The 26,257-nt window shown below is 38.8% G+C and overlaps 1 protein-coding gene across 1 annotated transcript in view; it reads left to right on the top strand.

Moving 5' to 3' along the window:
• The window catches only part of vegfc (vascular endothelial growth factor c), a 101,753-nt gene that overhangs the window by 28,218 nt on the left and 47,278 nt on the right, over positions 1-26,257 (top strand). Inside the window, exons 2-3 of the mRNA XM_067584471.1 lie at positions 17,452-17,689; positions 22,940-23,130. Of these exons, the coding sequence (XP_067440572.1) occupies positions 17,452-17,689; positions 22,940-23,130 (429 nt within the window). The remainder of the gene's footprint in view (positions 1-17,451; positions 17,690-22,939; positions 23,131-26,257) is intronic.

Here is a 26,257-nt window from a genome sequence, read left to right on the forward strand (position 1 = left end):
GTTCGTGTGTATGTCTGTGTGGGTATCTAGTGTTACGCCATATCTCTATACTTAAACCTGCATGTGTGTGTGTCCATGCACACGTGTGAATGTGACAGAGTCTGTGTCAGAGTCCTGCTTGGGTCCAGTTAAGTAAACAACATTGCACCAGCAAAGCTCAGTATCAGAACCAACCAGCTACCAGCAGTTATCTTTAAATCCAATCCTGACCCATGAGTGTAGGAGCTGATGATAGGGCTCGGGGCTGCTGCAGTACAGGTAAATGAAAGGGGACTCAGGGTACTGTGGTGGTGCCGAACATGAGAGAAATTAATTTTAAAAATAAGAAAATAAACAATGCACTGATATGTGCAGATTGCGGAGGAAAAAGCACTGTCCATGTGTTCAGTGGACTATGTTTATTTGTGTTTACCCTGCTCAGACTTGTTGGCCACAGTCAAACCTCTCCATTATCAAAAAAGTAAACTATTAAATTCAGTTGAGATTTGAATTCAGATCAAAACACAACTTTTGATGCCTTCAAAGGATAAGGCTGGCAATTTTCTATATTTTTTTCTTATTGTCAACAAATCTCATGTGTAGAGTCAATCTAACAATAAACTGATCTGCTTACAAGTATTATGTGTGTATCCAAAGCCTGATATATCTTACTCCATTGTTGTCCAAAAACTATTAAAAACATGTCAATGAGACACACCACTGTGACATGTTCCTTTGTCCCTGAAGACAGTGGCTACCGTAATTTGTGTACACCTGTAGTCATCATACAGTAGCAGCTCCAAAACAATGTAGTAATACTGACTCATATAAGCCACTGCTGCACACAAGTAGTCTCTAAATCAACACTCACATCTCCAGTTAAGTGATTTGAAGGTGGGATTAAGAAGGGAGGATGTAATCTTTCTACATAGGTATATAGCTAGATTCACAGATGACCATCGCTGATTGGTCAAAAACACACAGTGCGACTGCTTCAACTTGTACCGCTTCATTCATAAAACAAGGAAGTACTCTAGTTCAGATTAAGGACCAGGAAGAAAGGGTGTGGTGGTAGAGAATAAAGCCAGTAAATGAGAGAAATAAGATGTTATTTTCTGATTGCTCCATGTCGGTTATGTTTTAAAGCAGAAATAAACAACCATTAAAAACTCAGCTGATGATTTACTGTGGAGACAGACGCTCTCTGTATTTCTGCTTTTCATTCATTCATTACACCCCTCTTATGCAGCAGTGAATACAAAGAACAACAGGACAATTCTGTGTTGTTTTTTCCTCATGTGTGAGTACCGCGTTTCAAGCACCGTCATATTTTTTAAATTCCTCATAGGTCTAATTTGCATGATCTACCTGGTTCCTCAGATGTGGTGGAAACACAAACAGGACTGAACTACAGGTACTTTTAGTTCCCAGTTTAGTCCCTGAGATTGGTTCATCTGGTTCCAAAATACTTGGAACTTTTGGTTAAAACAGGGCTTATTAAAAACACGCCAGTGAGTCACACTGCTGTACTGGGTGACACGTACCTTCGTCCATGAAGACAGTGGCTACCATAGCTTGTTTAGACATTGCTCCAAAGAGTAAAACAGGATGGTTACTCTTAAGAGTGAGGTTCCTTGTATGGCAGATGCCACTGCACTTGCATGAAACGCTCTGTTTACTAGCTTGTTGTGCTGCTTATCACAACCTCTTGACTTTGTACTACATTATAAATTTCTCAAAGAACTTCAGTACAAAGTCAAGAGGTCGTGCTCTATAGCACAACAAGTTAGCAAAGCTCTGTAAACAGAACTGGGTTTCTGCACATAGGTTATGCAGTGGTGAGTTAATATCTTATCACTATTTTTACTCCTTGGAGCTGTTTCTAAACAAGTTATGGTAACCACTGTCTTCAGGGATGAAGGAACATGTCGTAGTGGCGATCATTGATGTGTTTTTAATAGTTTTTGGACAACGGAGGACTATGATAGGGATGCATTAATTCTGCCTTTTCAGTCCTGATAACGATACTGATGCCTGGGCTTTGGGTATTGGCCGGTACCGAGTAGCAATCTGATACCAGTGTTTAATTAATAAGCTGTGTGCCTCACTGTGTGGAAGAGACTGTGATCATTCTTCTACAGTATGTGTAAGGCAACATCAGGCTTAACATTGCTTTCCTAACTAACTTATTAACGTTTGGTTTATGTGTTACTGCGTGCATTGCACAAACATAAACACAAACACATGACGTTAGTGTTTTGAAAAGGATACACTCTCTGAACAGAGTGCGTGTGTGTGTGTGTGTGTTGCTGCTAATCAAATCCAACTTTAAGGCAATTGACAGTAACCAAGACCTTATATTTTTTACTGGAAGGCTCAGTGGTGCCAGATTGACGTCAATGCAACTAAGAGAGGAAAGTAATCCTGGAGGTGAAAGCACCCGAAGTGAGCCTGAGGAGCAGAGCTAATGCTAACTGCCAGCCATTGCTGAATAATCAAATGTAACCTAAATAATCAACTTTAATTAGTCGCTTGCTTTGACATAACCACCGTGGTTATAAAGTAGATAGTCAGGGGACTATAGATTGATTGGCCCCATGTCACCGATACCCGATCCAGCTATTTGAGTCAATATTGGACCCAATATCCAATATCAGTATTGGATCAGTGCATCCCTAGCCTACAGTACAGAGGAATCTGATATATCAGAGGATCAGTTCATTGTTGGTTTGGCTCTGCACACGAGATTTGTTGACAATAACAAAAATATAGAAAATCGCCAGCCAAATCCTTTCAAAAATAATTTAAATCACATATTTCTTCAATGGGGAATGTTGAGTAATCTGCTCCTAGCAATCAATACATCAGATTCTGTGTTGCCTGAAACTGACACATAACACTCTACTGATGGATTAGGACCAAACAAAACAACAAAATAACCCCCCCCCCAAACATGAACACAATGTCAGGCTGAATAAAGTTATTTCTGTCTGAATATCAGGCTAGCGAACCAGGATAACAATAAATAAATAAATAAACAAAACAAACTACTTTAAGTCTGTCTATGTCGAACTGTAAACATTTCATGCAGCAGTCAGTTACATCAGCGGTTGTTGTTTTAGCTACTATGCTGTGGTTACACATTTGCAGTCCCAGTGTAAACTGTGTAAACTGTCTGTGTGTGTGCGCGTGTGTGTTTGTGTGTCAAGGCAGACACATGATCAAACACTTGACGGATAAACAAACACACAGCCATGATGAATTTTTAACTCTAACAAACACACACAGAAGGAGAAGGAAAACACAAACTACTCGCTCTTGGTAAGACCACCAAGTTAGTGATTTGTTTGAGGTGACTGACTTCAGATGCCTCTGCAACACACACACACACACACACACACACACACACACACACACACACACACACACACACACACACACACACACACACACACACGCACTTCAGTATGTAACATATTTAACATATATTAATACAGCTATATCCATGAGCAGAAAATGTTAAGTCTTATGGAACTTTATCTACAGGCTATGGGTCATTTGTCTCTCTGTTGCTGAGCAACAATTTGTTTCTAAGTTGGTTATTTTTAGGCATGAAAACAGAAAGGTAATAAAAAAAAAATCAATAGCACAAACTATTAGCTTTCAGCCGGTTCAGGCCAATAATGTCTGTGCCACCCTTCAATATAAGAAATATATTTTTTTGATTGATAGATTTTGTTTATTTGAGTGTCCTGCACCTTTCTGGTGCCCAGCCAATATGAGTTTACAAGACACTAGACTAAAGCTGTATCAATACTGTATCAGATTAAAGCTGTAACAATATATATTTGACCACTTGGGGCAGCAGAGTACGGATCCCCCAAAAGGTTGTGATGGGAAGGATTTTGAGTACATTTGCATTCCATTGCTATAACTTCTGCGTTAGCTCACAATACTTTTTGCATTGCCCTGAACAGTTAGTGTGGTTAACACTCTGCAGACACTACAGAAAGGAGGTCTTATTGCTCATCAGTCCTTTGGTCTGACAGTATAGCTGTAGCTTCCTGCTGTGGGTTGAGCTCTGTTGAAGCTGTGGCTGGTGCTGTGTCTGTGGACGTGGTTGGCAGTTGTGCTTGTTGCTTGAATGCTATGGATGCTACGGTCACTTTACTGTACTCTACTGCTCCAATTAAATGAGAAAACATCACAAAGTCCAACTTTCTGAATTTGAATCTCGTATTTCTATCACATATGCCAGATGTGTTATCATACACCAGGAGTTATGGCAGTTATATAGCATGTCAGAGCCATGGCAGCAGACTCTCACTTCATGGTCACAACCTGTAACTGATACATAGTGAGGTAATGCAGCACTTTATCTGTTGTTTGGTGCTGGACAAGTAGTATACAGGGAGTTTATCAGAAAGATTTTGCTGAAAACAGCTGCCTGTTGTGGCAGAAAAGAAGCTGCAAGCTGGAAAACCGAAATAATAATCCAAAATAGACAAAAATGCTGCGTGGAGCTGAGGGGAAGTGCGTAGTTTATGATGATTCTCAGAGGATTGGTTACTATGAGTAACATTACACATAATCATTTGATGCATTGTTAATTTGGAAATATGGATTAGTGCAGTTTTAACTAAAGGATTTTTACTAAGTGATTTCCAAAACCTTCACTCTGGGTCACCATTACAAATATAATATAATATAATATAATATAATATAATATAATATAATATAATATAATATAATATAATATAATATAATATAATATAATATAATATAATATAGTCAAATAAATAGCGATTTTTATTAGATTTTTATGTCTCAGTACAATAAAATTGGATCTTTATTATCTCAAAGGAAAGTGAGAAACATGCCCAAAATCCTGACTGTGAGCTGCATATGAAACTATATGTCCTAGATGGTTTAATGTCTTAAAAGGCTTGTTGGATTTCCTTTCTTTGATGTGCTGCGTGTTTGAGTATCTGACAGGTCTTTTCCATGTCTGCTGTGTCTGAGTGTTTTACCATCTGTGCTCTAGCAATGTTTCACTGGCTCTGCTTCCCTCATGGAAAGTCCTCTGTTTGTGTCAGTTGTCAGCTTTCCTGCAGATATAATTATAATAATATACTTATTATTCTTATTTTTTTACATTACATTTTTCTGTGTATGTCACAACTGCAGGCAAGGTCCCTGCATGAGGAAACTGTTTGTAGATGTGTGAGAAAACGTCAGATTGTTTTTCTTTCTAGACTGCACAAACATCCCCTTCGTAACAAGACATTAAAGGCATTTTTGAGTCCTAAAAACAGATTTTCTACAACAAAGTGAAGAAATATCTTCAATAAATTAACACAGTTTTGTTAATATAAGTGCACCTGACTGCCTTATTGATAATAAAATGAGCATTAAAGTTCATTCATGTTCATAATTTGAGAAAAAAAAAATACTCAAGATCCACTTACTAGCTTTTTGTGGAGCTTTTAAGTGCATCTCACAGTCTTCATCAGCAGATGAACAGTCAACCACCTGTTTATCACATGACAAAGTATGATGAAAACTAAATCCATCTGCTGATGAAGACCATGAGATGCATCTGAAAGCATGGAAAATAAATTTACCTTGACCTTGTTCCTTTTTTTTTTCTTTGGTCAAGAAAAATATGTTATCTCATTTGCAGAATTTTGTCCTGTTGGATCAAAAAAATAATCAACTTAGGGTTTTAGCTGTGACCAATGATCAAATGCAACAATCCAGCAGATAAATAAAGCTTCTGCAGGACTCATTAGTCTCTGATCCCTTTTTGACTTTAACATGGACCTGGATATTTAAGACAAACCAAACACAGTAGACTTCAAAAAACACTCAGTACTGATGCACATAATATCTTTGATTTTAGACAGCTTGACAGTTTGGTTTGGATTTGTGAGCTGCAACAAATCCTCTCAAAAACTAAAGAGCAGTAACACAAAACTCTCAAGATGCAAATCCCAGAGCCTTACAGTGAGATAAAGCCTGTGTGGATAAAAAGCACCTAGACAGAGTAGATGGCTGTCAGCTGCTGACATCATGCAGCAGAACGCTGTTGTCTGGTTTCAAGATTTGGGGAGTCTTATAATCACAGATATTACCTGAGCTATCTGACATGTGTGCAGCTGTCTGGCTTGTCATCTGTCAATTTTGTGTTTATATTTGTATCCAGCCTGGTCCTGTTTGCTGCTTTTTCCAGCCACTGTCACTGTTATATGTTCAATCTAGGGTGCTTTTCTACCTAACCCTTTTGGTTTGGATTAAAAATAGATGATCAGAAACGAATCACATCATAGATGACGTCGTTAAGGGTTTTACAGTTGAATTTAAATAGTATTGAAAGTTGATATGTTTGAATTTAAGCTCTGATCTTGGCACAGAGATTTCCAATGTAGCCCTGAAACTCTGACCATACAAGTGTGTCAATTATATATGAAGTTATGTATAAATCTTGTTGGATCAACTTCATAACAAATTATGGGATGTACACAGATTGTAAACAAATTGCTCAGACTATTGTTGTCTTTTGCCTCTTTTTCTTGACACTGCCCCTGTTAAACACATGACGACTGTCATCTGTATATGGATATGTATATTCTAGATGAAAAACGTTGGTAAAATCCAAGCAAAGATGATCTCTCTGTACTGAGTGCAGTCCCAGGCACACATACACACAAGAGAGGGGGAAAGACTGGCAGCACTGTTCACATTTTTTCAAGTCTGTCTTAAAACAACAGTCAGGAGCCCAAATGAACATCAGAGTTTCTGCCAGAAAAGTTAGTGGGCCGGGGGTAGGGGGCGGTTAAAATTCTTAGCGTTTTATTAATACTTAGTTGGATGACAAACACTATAATTATAAAGTGAAAGTGTCTGCTCCGTGACTGTCTGCAACAGCAGCAGCAGAGTCGCAGCACAGAGTAGTGGAGATGTCTGTCCTCCCTCCTGCTCTCTGCTGTAAACACATGTAGTTGTTAGCGAGCAGCAGTTCTCATGTCTCCTCGGGTCTCAGTGCTTGTTTTAAGAAGAAACTCTCCCACTCTCTGCCTGCTCAGCCTGCTCTCAGATGGTAGGCGCGTTGCTCCGGTAGCTGCAGCCTCACCATCACACACACGCTCTCTCTCCCTCTCTTGAGCGCACACTCACTACGCACTGAGCTATTCCTTAAAGGAGCTACACTACTTGTATAACACATTTTAGTGTAGAAAACATCCCTGATGTTTAGGCCCAGTGGGCTGCCAGGCTTACAATACACTGGTGAAAACCCTGAGCATTGAAACATGTTTTTCTTGCTGTAATCATTTCTCCTGTTCATACTGACCATTAGAAGATCCCTTCATAATGCACTTATAATGTAAGTGAAAGGGGCCAAAATCCACAGTCCTCCTTCTGTGTGAAAACGCATTTAAAAGTTTATCTGAAGCTAATATGAAGCTTCCAAATGAGTCAAATCAAGTAGATATCGTTCAACATTACAGTCTTTTTAGTGTCAAAGTCCCTCTTTTTGTTACTATACTTCCACCACAGCTCAACAGAAAAACATTGTCTGAGGAAACACAAAGAGGGAATTTGATGCTAAAAAGACTGTAAATGTGTCAGATATCCACTTGATATTACTAACTCAGACTGCTGAAGACTCATACAAGCTTTAGATAAACTTTTAAATGCATGTTTGCACAAAATGACTGTGTGGACACACTGTGGATTTAGGCCTCCATCACTTACATTCAAAGCGCATTTGAAGGGGATCTTTTAATAGCCAGTATGAACAGGAAGAATGATTACAGCGAGGAAAACTTCTTTCACTGTTCATATGAACACCTGACTGTTGTTTTAAGGCACACTTGAAAAAATATAAACCTATCCTTTAATATTCAGAAACAAATAACTTACTGCTCCACAGCAGCAGTACTTATTTCCTCTCACTCATAATCTCTCTTCTTTCATCCTTCTCTCCCTCAGATGATCACAAAACTAAGTGCCAAGATTTTTTCGCTTATATCAACACACTCTTACCATCTTGTCATATGTTCAGCTGAAAGTACTCAGTAGGCCTATACTTTTTAGATGCCATCAAGGTTTCCGCCAGTGTATTGCAAGCCCTGCGGCTGACTCATGGATCACTTTAGTTATAATTGTAGCACAGTCGTCCAACTAAGTACTTATAAAATGCTTAGCATTTTACAAATTTGAGTTTTTTTTTCTTTGATGAACATGGGTGCTAATACGAGAAAATTAACTAAATGGGTTTTATTTCTATAAAAAAGCAAAACAATGGTGGGGGCAAATAATGTAATGAGGGTATGCCAGAACATAGCATATCACCGGTAACATCTTTATACACGTTAACACATTTTTTGCTGAAAATCCTGTTATTTATTTTATTACGCTTTTAATTTTAGAAAATTAAAGTGTTACAATAAGTGTTCATGAATAAATGACCTTACAAAGGAGGTCCCCATACCGGGTCTCGAACTGGAGTCTCCCAGATCATAGATGACTGCACTGACTACTGAGCTAAAGCTTTACTCATCACCTCATTGCAGACAGACCTCTCCCTATTTATACACACAGTAAAACATGTAGGGAAGAACTCCAAAGGTGATTATTGTTTTGCACTTTTCATTTATTGCCTGTTTTTTACAACCTACCTTTGTGGAAAAAAGAAGGGGAACAACAGGTTATGGAGAGTCCCTTGGGAGCGCTTTACGTGGGTCAGTAGCTTTAACTCACCCCCAACTCGTTTTTTTTTTCCTTCCCGAAAGAAATACTTTTTAAAACATTTGTATGAAACAAATATTCTTAAAAAAAAAAACCCAAAAAACCACACTATTTGTTTTTTGCCGAATAACATATTTGTATTCGGGCACACCCCTACTACTAACCTCTAGTGCCACCATGATGTTGACATATTTGGCACTTTTTCTTGACGACTATTGGATGGATCACCATGAAATTTTGTACAGTTACCTATTGTGCCCAGACGATGGATTCTAGGGATTTTGCTGATACCCTGACTTCTACCCTATACCTTGGACCTGCTGATTCCACCAGTAGGTCCAAGTTTTCGCTTGTCCAGCGACATATCTCAACATCTACTTAATGGATTGGCACAAAATTAAAAAAGACATCCATGTTCCCTGGAGGACCAATAGTAATACATTTGGTGATTTGGTGATCCTCTGACTTTTCATTTACCACCATCATCAGGTCAACATTTCAGTTTGTCCAATATGGAGTTAGATGACCAAATACACTAAGGATATTCCCATGAGCCTCAGCTGCACTGTTTTTTAATGCTAATTAGCAAATGTAACCATACTAACATGCTAAATTAAGGTGGTGAATATGGTAAACATTGATTTGGTTAGTGATTTTCTATATTTTTCTTATTGTCAACAAATCTAATATGCAGAGCCAAACCAACAATGACCTCATCCTACTTACAAGTATTGTGTCCAAAGCCTGGCTCTGCATATGAGATTTGTTGACAATAAGAAAAATACAGAAAATCCTATATCCTTTAACATCAGAATGTTAACATTATCATTGTGAGCATGTTGCCATGCTGACATTAGCATTTAGCTCAAAGCAGCACTGTGGCTAAACATAGCCTCACAGAGTCGCTAGCATTGCCATAGACTCTTGAATCAAATTACATCGCCGATGAGAGGGGCTTTTTGGAATTACAAGTGAAATTGCAACATTGCTGGTTGCGTCACATTGGTTAGACATGTTCAGTGTCCAATATTTCCCTTACATCATGATACTGTTAAGGCTCGAGGATGCTTGAAACAAACTAGTTCCTAATAAATTTTGTCCGTCCATGTCTGAAGCTGTTCCAAACAGCTTAGTCACAGAAATAGCCTAGCTGTGTGAAGACAGAAAGAGCTTGAGAGAGAAGTTCAAATCCTGCCTACTTTTACACACACATTTGTTCAACTGTCAATTACGGAAAGTTGCATAAATAACATGTAACATCATATTCAAACAATGGCCTTTATAACCACTCTAACCACTTTGTAACACTCCTGACTGACTACTCTGCTGGTACTGGAAGATGTCAGGATATGAAATTGAGAGATCTCCTGAAACCTGAAACAAGGAAATGAGCTAAAAAGTGACGTACATCTGTAAGTCTCCCTTTTAGATTTAGAAACACAAAAAGTGATCCTGCATTCCAACAAGGAAACTACATTTTTATTAATATATAAATTCTCACCTCATTCATCTCTCAAATTTGAGCTAGAGTTCAGGATGGACAACTACACTGATTCCCAAGGCAAAAGCAATGTTATACTTGGGGGTGTAAAGAGCACAAGAATATTACACTGAGGTAGAGGTACTATTATCTGACTCAATTTTACCTCTGTGCCTTTGTCTGAGCAGAGAATCATTCCAGGATTTTGCATCTTTTAGCCCACTGACCCAACAAATTCTATATACTTAATAATAGTACTAGTTTCTAAGGTTTACAGCTTGTTACTGAACTCCTCGTGTGGTCCTCTCACTGTCCATCAGGTGTGGGAAAGAGGGTTTGAACATCTCGATGGTGAGATCAATTGGTTTACAGTGTGGGATAATTTGGACTGCACATCTAAAAACCATAATCATAAATTCCATTTCAATTTTTTACATAGACTTTATCTTACTCCTAGAAAATTCCATCTCATGAAACTCTCACCCTCTCCATTATCATGAACTATGAAGATATATATTCAATCTTCACATTTGAGAAGGTGTACTTAGCTTTAATTCAACTTAAGTGCTTGACGAATCCCTAAAAATTGTTTGGCCTATTGTCAAAATGGTTGCTGATTAACTTTCTGTTGATTGACTGATTGATTTATTGTTAATTCGTTGCAGCTTTATTTGGCATTATGTACTACAGTAATTGATCAAGATCTTATCTGGCAGATTAATTTATGTTGATAATAACCAGCTCTAATTGAAACTATTGCTGCACTAGTTATCTGTCTATGTTTTGATTGATCACTATTAGTATTGGCCATTAGTGGAATGTCTAAAATTTTTTGCCCCCTTCATGTTATAATGGGACACATTATATTACAATACCCTGTTATTTTGTGTTGTTATTTTAATGAATTTTGCTTCGGTTTTCTTCTTTGGAAATAAAAACAATTGATAACAAAAAACAAACTTAATAATAGTACTGATGACCCTGTAGTAAAGTAACAGCACCTGGTTTCCAACATGTCAAAAATCAAGCTGGATTCAAAATTTTAATACATTTAATACTCTTACACAAACATGTGATGTGCATGTAATTACTTTCTCATTTTTCTAAGCATACCATCGAGGTTTTGACCCTTCCTCCCAGGCAGCCAGAGAACTTCTCAGTCTTCTGCTAGTAATTGTGGCTAGCAGTGTAGCTGTGTTGAAAACTCTTCCTGTTGATCCGGTGCTGATAAGGGGCACTTATGTCAGGCACTTACCTTGTGTTCACTCACTCACTAAAACAGCCATCCTTACTTAATTACTTAATTTTCTTTGTTAGTGTATGTTTTCTGTTGTTGATATCTATCCATCCATCTATCTATCCATCCAGTCATTCATCATCTGTATCCACTTTTTCTGTAAGGTTTTGTTTAAGCCTATTTCAGCTCAGTTTGGGTGAGAGGTTGTTCATTTGCTGTCTTTAGTGTGATTGACTATGAATCTTTAACTGCAAAAAACATGTTGAATATCTCTTTGTTTAGCGCCCCCTGCCTTTATTTGCACTGTCAATGTATACACTTATGGCTGGCGATATAGAAAATCTATGGTGTTCAATTTTTCCAACAACATGTGATGTGAACTGCATGTTTTGCTGTGACTCTGCTGATTCTGTATCTGTGAGAAAGTTAAATATTTGGCATATACAATTTATGTGATATTTATTAGAGTTGCAACAATTAGTCAAATAATTGATTAGTTGCCAACTATTTAATTAATTGCCAACTTTTTTTTTTTTTTTTTTACAATGGATTGATATTTTTGAGACATTTTTAAAAAAAAAAAAAAATCAAAATTATCTGATTCCAGCTGCTCAAATATGAATATTTTTCTTTAGTCCTCTATGAAAGTAAACTGAATATCCATGAGTTGGACAAAACAAGACATTTGGGGACGTCATCTTGGGCTTTGAGAGAAAGTGATTTACATGTTTCACTGTTTTCTGACATTTTAAGGACCAAACAATTGATTAATGAAGAAAATAATTGACAGATTAATCAATAAAGAAAATAATCGTTAGTTGCAGCCCTAATATTTATTATATCCAAGTTTTTGACATGACCAACTTATATTGACATTAACCACAGTAGCAGTTCATGACAGTGTGATGTGGACTGTTTCAAGAAGTACCTGGATTGACTTTATGCTTTTCATGCAGCTTTTCATGCGTCTGTTTAATAAATGCTGTGAAGTGTTGACAGAGGTTACAGATGACTGATCTCAAGGGTTAAGGAAAGTTGATTTTCATGGTTTACTGAAATGAACTATGAATGGCTGCCGCTAATTTTGGACATGGATCTAAAAACGCCATGCTTTTGAAAATTGCAGCAATTTAGCACATGCAGGGTTTGTAGTTAATGGGCTACAACATGCTAAACCACCAGTTTGGGGCTTTAATATACTGCCAACTGTATATTTTTAATGAAGAATTGTTCATGAGCAGTACTTCCATTCCAAAACTGTTCCAAACCTTCAGGTTTAAATGTCCAGGAAACATCAACAGCAGGAAGGACCAAAATGGTTAATGTGGTCACTCACAGTTCTAAAGTGCTGATAAAACTGATCTCATGAGTCCACAGTCAGCCTTGCACTGCCTGGTCTGGTATTCAGAGCAGGAAGCTGTAGTTCCTCTGTCAGGTGACAGCAGAGTCTTATTTAGAGCTGTTGAATTCTCAATTGTTTGTTTCAGCTTCTTTGAGCCAATGTGACGGCAGAGAAAAGGCTTTTCCCACGTGAAGGGACAGTGTGTGTGTGTGTGTATTTATATGTGAAAACATACGCCCAAACACACAAGCAGAAGCACACAGAATCAGGGAAACTGAGACAGGACACAAATAGAAAGACAAACACACACACACGAAGAGACAGAGGAAACTCAGACAGGACGTATACATGAAGAAAAAATCTATGCACACAGACGCACACACACAAAAACATGCATATGCATATAGACTCACACATAAATAAACACATTGTTTCTAGTAGGAAATGGAGTGCTGTGTGTGTTATCTCTGCAGTGGCTCTAAACAAAGTTACAGAGGCAGTAAAATACAATGGACTGCTTTACTCACTGTCTGTTTGACTGGCCTAATACAAAGGCCAGTCAGTGTGAATGTGTGTGCGTGTGAGCATGAGTCTGAGAGTGCAGAACAACCTTGCTTGCATCGAACAGTCACATTGTTCCTGTCAGAGTGATTGTGTGGTTGTTAAATTGCTGTTTATCATAAATAGTACAATGGCATATACCTAATTGTATTGAAGGACAGGAAATGAGATAACATTCATATAAAGCCATACATTTGTCAAAGAAGAATTGCTAGCAGAGTCTAAACACTGTCTGCCAAATGAATTATTATTTTACACTCATTTACACAGACTCTGAGTGTAAATGTACATTTTAACCATGGTGTTTAGGTGGTTTGTCAGTCCAACACTTAAAATCAGAGTAAAATATCTTGACAAATGATAATTTCATTTATTTACTTTATTCCTTTTCTATGCATATTGTTTTATTGTGTGACCATGGTCATTTTATGTTTTTATGTGTTATTATCAGTGTAGCCATGTGATGTCCTGGAATTCTGGCTTTGGTTTGATGTGAGCACACCAAAGCAGATTCCTATCAACTATGGAGAGATGGAAATTGCCTCTTGAACCTATTGATTTGCATGTTTAGTTAATACAGCCTGACAGGTTTTATAGTTTAACCTACAGCACTATGCTACAAGTCATGCATCACCGAATTTGGCTGAGCTTATATGTTTATTTTACCAAACAGGCCATTATGTTATTCTATTTCACCAAATGTGATCAGCTCTGTGACTTTTCTGAAGTTGTTTGCTTGTAAAATTGAAAAAAAAAATCCCAGCAAAACCTTGGTCATGACACAAAGCTTAGCATAGCTCAAAAAAGTTCATTTAAATGGTGAGCCCCCTTTTTCTTTTATCTTAGCCATTGAAATGGTTTAAAGTGATTTGGTCTAAGACGCTACTAAAACAGCTTTGAATGAGTAATGTTCAAGTGCAATGGAATTAGTGCTGTGTTGTTGTAATAATGACCTGGCTTAAGACTTGCATCTTAACTTGTAGTCTGCTGATGAAGACTTTCGACTTGATTTGAGACTACCTCTGATAACTGATGTGATGTTACCCAGAAAGACTTTGCTTAGAACTGATCATTTCATCCAATTCATTTTGCATGTATGTTGTCAGTGCTTGGTAGCAATACACTTAAACTGTGGTAAAAGGAGTAAAATAGCTCAGGATATATGAAACAGAACTGTGCAGGGAAACTATCATATAAAACATTCACTTCTCTCTCTCTCTGTCCTTACTTGAACATTCTAACACGTCACTTTCTGTGTGTGAACACACGTATGTGCAGGACCGGGTACCACAGGAATTTCCCAGACAGCAGTATCAGCTTTCCTCTCATACAGCTCCTGTTTTCACACTTCAGACTCTCAGCTCCCCCAGGGCCTGTGAGTGTGTGTGAAAGAGAGACAGAGATGGGGCCAGCTGAATTTATGACCTGTCAGGTGTTCTGATTCCTTGATGCCTGTCTAAATAGGAGCCAGCTTTGTGATATTTGTCCTGTCATCACATCTACTTAGTGAAAGTTAGCTCCACAAGAGAACACCAAAACAATACTCCTTAAACCACATTCATTTGTCCGTTTAAATTAAAATTGTTCATTATTTATCTGTGTAATTGCACAAAATTCTGCAACTGTCAGACCTCATTCAACCCGTTCCACGGTCAAAAATCATAAATCAAGGGCTGCTGCTTTAATTCATGAAAGATTACTTGCTCATTGCTCAACAAAAATGCACATCTTCCATTGGAGGCATAGACTTAGAAGATTCTTGGAAACAGTTTAAATTTTAGCATGTGTTAGTGGTGCTAGAGAAAGATTCCACCCTCAGAATAAGACTCATCTACTGGTGATCCATGCCATGGGCAAAACTGTTGGTCAAGCTAGGGTTTGTACCTGATAGTAGTGCTAGATGAAAGGTTGGAGGTGTTGGGACTTAGTTATGACTTCATGTGAAAGTAAAGATTCTGGTCATTTTCAAGTGTGCTATCCCAGCATGCATCAAGTAAGAAGCAATTAAATGTACTGAAGATACTCTAGCTGTGTCCCAACAAGATGGTGGACATGAACCATGTTGGGTTATGTCACACGAGAGTTCTGGTCAAAATGGCGGACGTGACAATGGTTAATGGAGTCTGCCTGCTTACAACGTGTCTCTAACAATAAGACAACTTGGGGACGAAGCAGCAACGATGCAGAGAAAACAGCAGTTGACTCAATTAAACGCGAGCAAGGCATAGAAGTTATCCTTCGCCTTTCTTCTGCACGAAAGGGTGAGAGCACTTGGTTGCACAGCGGTCTTCGGATCTGGTAACTTGCTTGGTCCAGCGAGGCTGAGATTGTATGGCCTAGTTACAGTCACGTATGCACAGGAGTTACTTCCTTACATTAGCAGCTAGGAAGCAAAGTTCAGACAGTGAGTGTTTATAGTCTCGGTGATGTCACAGCCGGAAAGGGAAATCCCGCTTGCGTTTCCGGCAGGTCTTGTCCAGTGGGAGTTTGACTCTGTCGGATTTCACACCTAGGTGTGAGCTGAGCAGAGCATGATGGGAATTGAAGTCAATTTTGAGTACTTTTGTTTGACTTGGTGCCTTTCCTTGTTATCAGGTTTTGTGACTGCATACAGGCCTGCCTTTGTCTCATGAACATGGTGTATTAGGCCATGTGTATGGCCCAATATGACATACTAACTGTTTACATTATCTAGTGCTAATCTTCATAGTTTTGTAGGGATCAACATGCTTTTGTTCTATACTAACAGGAAATGATGCAATATATGTGAGATGCAAAGTCAAACTACGACTTTAGAATGCCACTGCCAATTAAACTTAACAAAAACAAAGAAAACTGTATTTTCAAAAATTCAAGTATTATTTTTTTTGTTTTCTGAGGTGGGCCACCATAATCCACAATAAATTTTAATTTTGACTGCTGCGTTGTAAAAGAATTGTGTCCATCAACAGCAAACTCAAAAATGTGTTTTTTTTAGTATGCATACTGCCTCTTTTGAGTATACTTTGTCTCTTTTCCAATGTGAACACAATACATATTCAAAACCTGCTTAGAATTAGTGTTTATTATGAATTTGGGAAACAGCTTGTCAGTCTGACTCAGGCCTACCACACAAATAAACACAGTGGCAGATGTATGATCTATTCAGATAAAGTGCAGTAATTCACCTAACCTGCATGTCTTTGGAATATGAGAAGAAACTAGAGCATCCTGTTCAACCATCAGAGGAACAATGCACGATCAGACTGGATGCCTTAAAAGCAGCACACTGTAATCCTTTCTCCTCTGCACTTCTGATTCCAATCACACTGGCACGTTCATGTCAAAAAGCAACCAAATAAGCGGGTGTCAGTCAGCCACACGTGTGCTGCATTAGAGATATCATCAACAGCAGCTTCCTTCAGGTAATCAAAAACATTGATGTAAGATGCCTACAAATCTAAAACTTACCTGAGGTGCCAATTTAATGCTACTCCAAGCTTTATCAACATTTTCCAGGATTTGAACATTGAAATTCAAGTGCTCCCCCTAAAAACAGAAGGCGCACCAAATGTAGAAAACAGAGGGTGCTGAAAGCACACACACAATGTGCAAAATGCTGTAAACTCATGAACTAAGAGGTAAAGCTGCCTAATATGTACATGACTTGGACTCAAGTCAGACTCAAGTTTATCAGATTATCAGATAAGGACGTAAACACTGCTGTTATGAAGTTTACTTGAAAGTAATAACTACGCATTTTAAATCATTAACATAAAAATGTAATCATTATACATTATTTCTTTAAATTAACTATAGTGTTAGTTATTTTAAAAAGGCTTTCAGTTTGGTGAAGGGCACATAATGACTTGTTTACTTGAAACACAAAGTTTAGGGCTTGGACTTGATTTGGGACTTGTAGGCCTTCACTTTGGACTTGACCTGGCACTTTATTCGGCTCTCCATAAGCAAGACTTGAGACTACCTGTGGCTTACTTGTTGAAAATCAATGACTCTGTGATGTGTTCCTCAGATACGACAGCGTGTTTCTTGGCCAATCAGCGTCCATAATAACACACAGTAACAAGTATTCTCAGTGAAGGTGTCTCTTGTGTCTTTCAGGACTCTCCACCAAAGCCAGACATGGAGCAGAAGTTGCGTTCAGCCTCTAGTGTTGATGAACTTATGAGTCTCATCTATCCTTCATACTGGGCAGCTCTGAAGTGCAGATCCAAACTGTCTGCTGCCGCCTCGGCCTCCAAACTCTCTCACCGGCCACAGCCACCTCGACTGAGGTCACTGGCAGATACAGAAGAACCGACATTCGCTGCTGCCTATGTACACTTGGATGTCATGAAAAGTAAGTTTGGACTTTGCTTTACTATCTTTTTTTCAGACTTTTTTGGAAAAAAAAATGGCTCCTGGCAGAGTTGTAGATAGAAGCAATGTACAAGTGTGTTACTGTCAAATCTTTTGTTTAAATCCAACCTATCTTCCTCAATTTTTAACACTAGTGGCCAAAAAGCAAAGACTATTTTATAATCAGAAGCTAATATAAATTAGCTTTAATGTTGCCTCTAAAAACTTCCCTCAGAAAATTTTGTCAAGTCCTAAAGCCAGGGCTGTTTCTGTCCTTTTTGAGGCTGTTTATATTATTACCTAATGAAGAGTGGCCTTTGGGATAATAAAGTTTGTTTTGTTGTCACAAAATGTTTGTTTCTGCATCAGTTATGGTCCCATAGCAGGGGGGCTTTAATGACTGGACAAAGGATTGCATTGTGTTTGTCCATCAGAAGCTCTGTCATAAATTAACATTTTTATTCAGCTTCAAGCCACATTTTTAATGCACACTTTTAGATCATGGTTGTTTTACCTAAATGTTTTAACAAGTTAAAGATTTCAGTTATCAGACTTTGGATCTTACATTATAAGTAATCTTAAGCTGGCTGTCAGCTGGATGTAGCCTACTGAGCTGACCTTGGCTCTTGTGGCTTCATATGGGATTTTAAGTGACTCTTACCTATAGACAGTGATTAAGTGTAACACTTATCTTGGTCATGTTTATCCACTTCAGTGACTGAGTCTATGTGGTACACTAACTGTAAGTGTGATGGCTGAGTGTGGCTCTTGTCACCTTACAGTCTCAAAGGTGAAGAAAAACATTGCTTGCCTGGAAGCTGAGCTCAGACAGAAAGACAAGCTCATTCTTGAGCCTGGCTCTGTTGCCATGGCTCAGGCAAAACAACTTGCAGTCCTGGGCTATTCTGGCTGCGGTAACCTGAATGCGACTAGCACATTTCACTCCCCTGACTACTCCATTCCAGTAATGGAAAATAATCCTACTCTTCCATTGCCTGGCTCAATCACCAAAGGAGTTCCAGAGCCTGAGGCTGTTTGTTTTCTAGCCTGATATATGGTTTCTCATGGGAGCAAAGCCCAAAGCAACAGCTAGTTCTACTCCCTGTCATGTCTCCTGTCACTTGTTGGTGGGGGTAGAGTGTAGGCCTTGGTGCAGCTCCATGTCAACCAGAGCACTGGTCAGTAGCCTGCAAGGACAAACATGGTGTAAAGCCCCCGTCTCCCCCTGCTTCACCTCTGGACCTCCTACTGGCCAACAGGTTTGACATCCTAGATTTGCAGGAGTTTCCTCCCACTTTCATTGTTCATGTTGGTACCATTGACACCTCGCTTAAGCAGTCGGAAACTTTAAAACAATTTTATCCATCTTCTTAACTTACTCAAAGACTGTGAGAAGCGAGTTTTTATCTCTGGTCCCCTCCTCTCTTTTAACAGAGGCATGGGGCATTTTAGCCAGCTGCTTAGTTATTTCAATTTTCAATTTTATTTCAAACATGTTAAAAGAAAAAGCCTCCACACCTGGCTCCTGGCTCAACTCCACTCTCAGCCACTCAAGATTTTCAGACTGCACACAACTGTAATGTCCCTAAGTCCTCTAATCACAGTGAGAACGTCGCTATGAAATTTGCTCTATTAAATATACAATGTTTATATAACAAAGCACCTTTTATAAATTATGTGATTGCTAAGCATAACATTGACTTCTTATGTCTGACCAAAACATGGAACCAACTGCACACAACTGTAATGCACTTAAGTCATCTAAACAAGTGACACCGTCGCAATGAAATTTGCCCTATTAAATATACAATGTTTAAATAACAAAGCACCCTTCATAAATGATGTGATTTCTAAGCATAATATTGACTTCTTGTGAAACATGTTAACTTTCCCACACATGCTAAAGGTCATATATCAGACCTTGCGGGCTCCTCTGGTATTTCTTCCTCCAACCTACATGGCATGGATTTAATAATATCGCATCATAAGGCTGTCTTTTTCAATGCTAGAATTCCTGCCCCCTCACATTGACTTCATGCCTCTCGCACTATCAGGAATATGGACATGTAGGAGACTGAACTCACTTATGACTACATTACACTCATCACTCAAACTCATCAACTGATGACCTGATACATTGAATCATCTTGCCCCAATCAAATCACGCAGTGTCCTTCTGCCATTCTGCTCCATGGTTTACACCAGAGCTGTGCAAAATTAATGCCACTGGTTGCCAACTAGAGTGTCTCAACAGGAAAATTGTCTTAACTGTTCATGCATTAGCCTACGAAGATCATGTCAGAACCGATAAAGAAGCTCTGAACAAGGCTAAGACCACATACTATTCTATCATCATTGCAAAAGGACAAGGTAACCCCAGAGCCCTTTTCACCATCAATAAGCTACATTAACCTGCTAAACGATTTCCTTTGGCTGCCTCTACTAAACTCTGCTGTGATTTTTATGGACTTTTTCCAGAGCAAAATTATTTCCATCTACCAGCAGCTACATCATTTGTCCACTCAACATAATGATATCAACACCCCTGTCAACAAGCAGTTTGTAACTGAACTTGTCACAGATTCAAGGATCCACTCCTCCTCCTGATTAAATCATCTCTGCCTGTCCTCTGCCCCCTACAAATCATTAACACATCTCTTCTGTCTGGCTCTGTTCCCTCTAGTTGAAAAATGGCTGCTATTACCCCAGTCCTAAAAAAAACTTGAAACTGACCTGGAGGACTATAAGAACTACAGGCCTGTCTCCAGTCATCCATTTCTTGCCAAACTCCTTGAGCGAACCGTAGCCATTCAGCTCCAGGTTCATATGTCCAACAACAATTTATGGGAAGAATTTCAGTCTGCATTCAGGGCAAAATACAGTGACAAGACTGTCCTTACCACAGTTACCAATGACCTTCTTGTTCCTGCTGACTCTGATTATCTCAACATACTTATCCTGTTAGATCTCATAGCAGCGTTTGATACAATCTGTCATAATCTTCTGCTAAATCAGTTAAAAACACTACTCGGTGTCACTGACACTCCATTATCATGGTTAAGTCCTACCTCTCAGCTAGAAAACAGTTTGTTTCTGTTAGCAGCTTTAGTTCTTCCACTTCCCCCCTTTCCCATGGTGTCCCCCAGGGCTCAGTTCTTGAATCATTACTGTATTATTATTTAAATTCTGCCTCTTGGAGATATAATTCATCAACATGGCCTCAATGTTCACTGCTATGCTGACGACACACAACTCTACATACACAACAAGCCCTCGGACACTCTACCACCATCCAACCTGACAGACTGCTGAAATGATATTAATGCTTGGATGACCTGCAATTACCTCAAACTTAACCAGGATAAATATGAGGCTATCCTCATATTGGCCTCGCCAGCCACACTTAGCAAAGTCTCCCATCTGAATTTGGCCATCCCTTGTTTTTTTACATCCTCTGTTGATAAGGTCAAAATCTTAGTGTAAGTCTAGACTCCACCCTCAGTTTTGACACACATATCAAAAACATCACCAAAATGGCCTTCTTCCATCAGAAGAATATCTCTAGACTACAATCCTTCTTTTTCCCACTCTGTTTCAGAGACTCTCATTCATGCCAGTTGCAGAAATAACATTGTGGGTGGGCACAGAGAAAATCAGGTGGGCCTAGCCCATCCAAAACCAATCATACTTAATAGATTCTAAAATGCATATGTTAACCAAAATAGGCCATTAAAATTATATTTGCCTGAATGCAACACAGTTTAATCATACAAGCCTCATACATCATCAGAGGTAATGTTACAGGCACCAAGACAAACATTAACAGCCAGTGGCACAGGAATGAGTTTTGAAGTAGGGCGACATCCAGCTATGAATGATGTAATAGTCATGATCAGATCTACTCTATTTTAGCCATAACTCTAATGTATCACACCTCGTAAATGGTCATATAGTTTAGTAATTAATTTTACACAACAGCGTTTGCACTGCAATGTGTCTCAAGAATAAAACAAAACAATTTTTGCTGAAAAAAAGGTTAGAAAAGAGGCTATCAAGTTATAACTGGCCAGCCTGATGTGTATAGAGGTGTGTCATAACCTGGCTCCTAGGCCATGACAAATATGGGAATGGACACAACAGATGGCAGTAAATTACAGATATTTATTATAATAAAGTAAACAACTGAAGAAATAACTACAAATATAGAGTTAGTCAGTAACATCAGTAATGTAGGTGTGAATGTGTGAACAGTGAGGTGTAAGGTGTTGTGGGGTGTAAACAAAACTAAAGTCAAATGAAAAGCAAAAGCCTGCAGCTGCTGGCCGGGATGAGTCCAAGCAAGAGAGAGAGCCTGAACAACACTGGGAGTTGACCTTTTATCCTGGCTGGCTGCCACACCCACATTCTCCTGGATACGTTAATGGACACAAAAGAATATAACAATAACTCATAACCACATCAGCATCAATACATTTTAAGGTAGGTTAGGCAGGGGCCCTCACAGGTGTGTGTGGTTATTCTGCAAAGCCTGGTGTTGTTTTCAGAAAATTTAATTAAGGTAAACACAGCAAATGGCATGCGTAATGGCACTGCACTCTGGTGCGGCACTTCTCAGAGGCTGCGGATTTATCAACATATCAGTCCTGCTGCATTCAGATGCTGCAGGGATTTAAGAACTGAAGAAGAAGCTTTTCATACAATATAAAGCAGCTGTGGACAACAGATACTGTAATATGAAGCACATTTATTTACAGATCAGTACAGATGCTTTAAACACATAAACATTATTTTCTGTGATGATTTTGGTTGGAGAGTGTTTATGTTACAGAGTCACAAAGCCACGTAACAACTTTATGAAAACGGTATAATTGTGTATTAACCTGGGCTGCATAGTATAGTGGAGTTCAAGGTACACCTGCAGTAACACAGAGTGCACAGGGACAATAAACATCAAGGAACCCCTTGTGGACAGGTGTCTCTTTCTGGAGGTTTATAAAATAACATAAAATTAAAAAAGGCAGGTATGAACATATTTCAGCTAAATTTGTGGTTTTACAGATTTAAGCTTAAAGAACTCATGCTCTGGTAACAACTTAGAGTGCTTTCATGCATGCTTATCCTTTTGTCAAATCTGGCCAATAGACCTCCCCAACTGACAGATTTGACAGTTTTTGCCACCTTCTTGAAGTTATGTCCACAATAGATTCCAGTTTGGCTGTGGTGGTGGTCTGACTCCTCTGTGTGTGTGCAGGTATAGAGTCGGAGTGGAAGAAGACTCAGTGCATGCCCAGGGAAGTTTGTGTCGACGTGGGCAGGGAGTTCGGGGCTCCCACCAACATCTTCTATAAACCACCCTGTGTGTCCGTCTACAGATGTGGAGGATGCTGCCACTCTGAAGACAAACAGTGCAGAAATATCTCCACTGGTTACCTCAGCAAAACTGTAAGCACATGCTTCTTCCTCCTCTTCTTCTTCTTCTAACATGCTTACAGTTCAAATGGTAAAATTAATTTTATGTGTTGTATGTCCTAATTAGGAGTTTACGCATTATTTTTCTATTTCTTTTTAAATGTAGATATAGCAGAATGCAGCAAATTGCAGTTGAATTTACAGTAATTTTGTGTCATGTCAGGTTTTTGAACATAAAATGAACAGTTTTGACAAAAGTATGTAATAGGGATGCAAATTTTAAGCAATTTCTTAAATCGATAGTCGGCTTTGTTAACAATCAATTATTGGTTAATCATTAACAATTGATGAAATATGCTGGATGTTTCCATTATAAAACCATGTTAGCCACTGACATGACCTATGTTCAACACAAAATAGGAGTAGGCTAGATTAATAATAATTTCAAAGAACAGAAAAAGTAAACACCAAGTTACTTAAATGATAAATTAAATAACAAAATAATAACTTAATTTAAAATTAAGGAGCTCCCACTCCTATCTGTCACCATCTATTCAACTGGCCAGATGAAATCCAAAGTATTAATACAGCAAATGGTTGTACAGTTTCCACCTTCATTAGATATTAAATAGATCAGAGTAGAGGTGTTGGGCCCATCTAATAATTAATTAACGTTTAATCAAAATTGCTGCAACCTTCAAAATAAATAACCCGTAACTATTGTATAAATGTGAAACAGGTTGCCCCAAGACAGACTTAAGTCTGGTTTAATATATAATAATCTGCATACCTGATCTACATGATGGAATGATGTGTTTTGTTCACTGTAGCTAATGTTAGCCCAGCTGCTGGAAACAGCTGCTCAGTTGGGACAGATGTCCCGGGACACAAAAATACTCTCACTATAACTTTATCAGTTCATTTACTGCCCACCCTAAAATGCATTTCTACTCAGAGCAAAGCAGTGTCGCTTATATAGTTTATCACTTTTGTGTAGATTTTGTTGTAAATGTGTAATTAGAGTCCTGCTTGTCCTGGATGTTAGCATCGTAGCACTGTTCTTTGCTGTCTGACACTCAGCTCTCAGCGTGTGTTAGCCAAGCAGCTGCTCACTGCTTCTGCTGAAGATGCTAGTTTAGTGTTAGCATGAGCCTCAGATAGCTAAATTGGACATCTGCCAAACAACAACTCCATGGAATTTTCACAATTTATGCCTCAGAGTTCATCAACACAACTGCCACAGTGAGCGGAATGAGGCACACTGCAACTTTTTTCTTCCTTGGGCGGCAGGAAGGTGCGTTTTTTTTCTTACTGTGCTCTCACCCCCAAAGATTCATATGCAACAAAAGGAGCTGGCAGTCATTCATTTTCAATGAAAACTGATGACAAAGGGCTTCAGACGCCATGGCAGCAGTGAGCGGTGCGATGCAAGCACCGAGAGCGACAAGCTGAAGTTGGGCAGAGTTTAACAGCAACCAATTGCAGATTGGGATTTGATCTTCTCCCTACAGCAACCGCTATACTAAAGCTCCCAGCAAATATCTGTTCCATTCCACATTGACAGTGAAAGAGAAATTGATCATTGTGGTCTCTGGTTTCCCGGAGCTATACGATTTGTCATTGTTTGTTTACCGTTACACAAACAAAACTAGCCTACAATGCTTTATTCCATAGGCTACTCGACCAACATCGTGATTTTGAAGGTAAAATGGCATTTGTTTATTTTTTAAATGACAGAAATATAGGCTAAGAACATTTTTCTTACCAAATAATACACAGCGAAACATGAAAAATTGTATATTTTGTCATCCTTGTCAAGTTCATGGCTGGACTGCCAAATAGCTCTACTACAAACTTGATATTGGCCACAACCAAATGTGATGTCTGCAGCACTTTTTGAATGACCGCCCCCTGCCAACGACTGATATTACTGGTGACAATGACCCATTAATCTAATCCAGCACACTCATGATTGCTTTAAAAGTTGGGTTTTCGTAGATAATCACTACTTTGCCTGATAAAAAATGCATATCAAAGAGAAAGTTAGAAAAACATAATATAAATGATTGTGTGTGTGTGTGTGTGTGCGTGTGTGAGAGAGAGAGAGAGATAGAGAGAGAGAGAGAGAGAGAGAGAGAGAGAGAGAGAGAGAGAGAGAGAGAGACATTTAGGGTTAAACTGCAGTGGGAGAGAATGAAATGTGTATGTGTGGGTGTCTACTGGTCTCCAGAGTACAACTGTGGTTAAAGAGAAGGAGTTACTAGCATGTGGTCTGCTTTTTAATTGGCCTGTTATGTGGTCTGACCAGAGGAGTACTGTGTGTGTGTGTGGGTGTGTGTGTGTGTTTGTGTGGTCAGGTTGAGTTTTGCAGCATGTTCTTTCTCTCAGTTATGGGCTCCTCCTGTTCAGTGTGTGACCGTTAATCACTGCTGAAAAATGAATTGACCCGGCTTGTTTAAACTGAGCCTAAAAGTGACTTTTTGTGTCACTGTAAAATAATAATCAATCAAGTTAATTTTGAGTCTTTAATATAGTTTCAGTATAACAGGAAGGCCTGAAAGGACTTAAAGAACTACATTTTACATCGCACACTTGTATCAAAATGGCAGGATGAAATACAGGATGAACTCTGAAGTGCCACCCTCTAGACAAACTTAACAGTTTTTTTACCATTCTGGTAGTAAGGCTTTAAGAAATGCAAATGTTAGTATATAGCCTTATTGTTGCTCCATTAACATTTTCATATTTTGTGGTGTAATTAATTGTAGCCTCAAGGTAACCTGATGCACCAGATGGTTTGTTACACAGAACCATCTGAGAAGTCATCCCTGGTAACTGTTTGGAAAAGGACAGGCACTTTCAAAAAGTACTTGGCAGGTGATCGGATGATCTATCTGTCTATCCCTGTCTTACCTTGCCAGGCAGCTGGATTCACAAGATCACAAGATAACACAAGAATCTTCATAGGACGCTGATTGGTCAGAACCACTGGTGGTTCAGACACAAGCGCATAACTTGATGCCTGAAAAGATGGATTCTCACATGATCTTGTGATCTTGCGAATCCAGTTGCCTTGCAAGGTAAGCCTCAAGGGGCCACACTTTAAATGTTTTTGAGTTTGAAGACAATGAATGTTGATATCTGTTAGCTGCTGCACTAT

Source organism: Thunnus thynnus, chromosome 3 (assembly GCF_963924715.1).
Source record: "Thunnus thynnus chromosome 3, fThuThy2.1, whole genome shotgun sequence".
In the NCBI taxonomy this organism is placed as follows: Eukaryota; Metazoa; Chordata; class Actinopteri; order Scombriformes; family Scombridae; genus Thunnus; species Thunnus thynnus.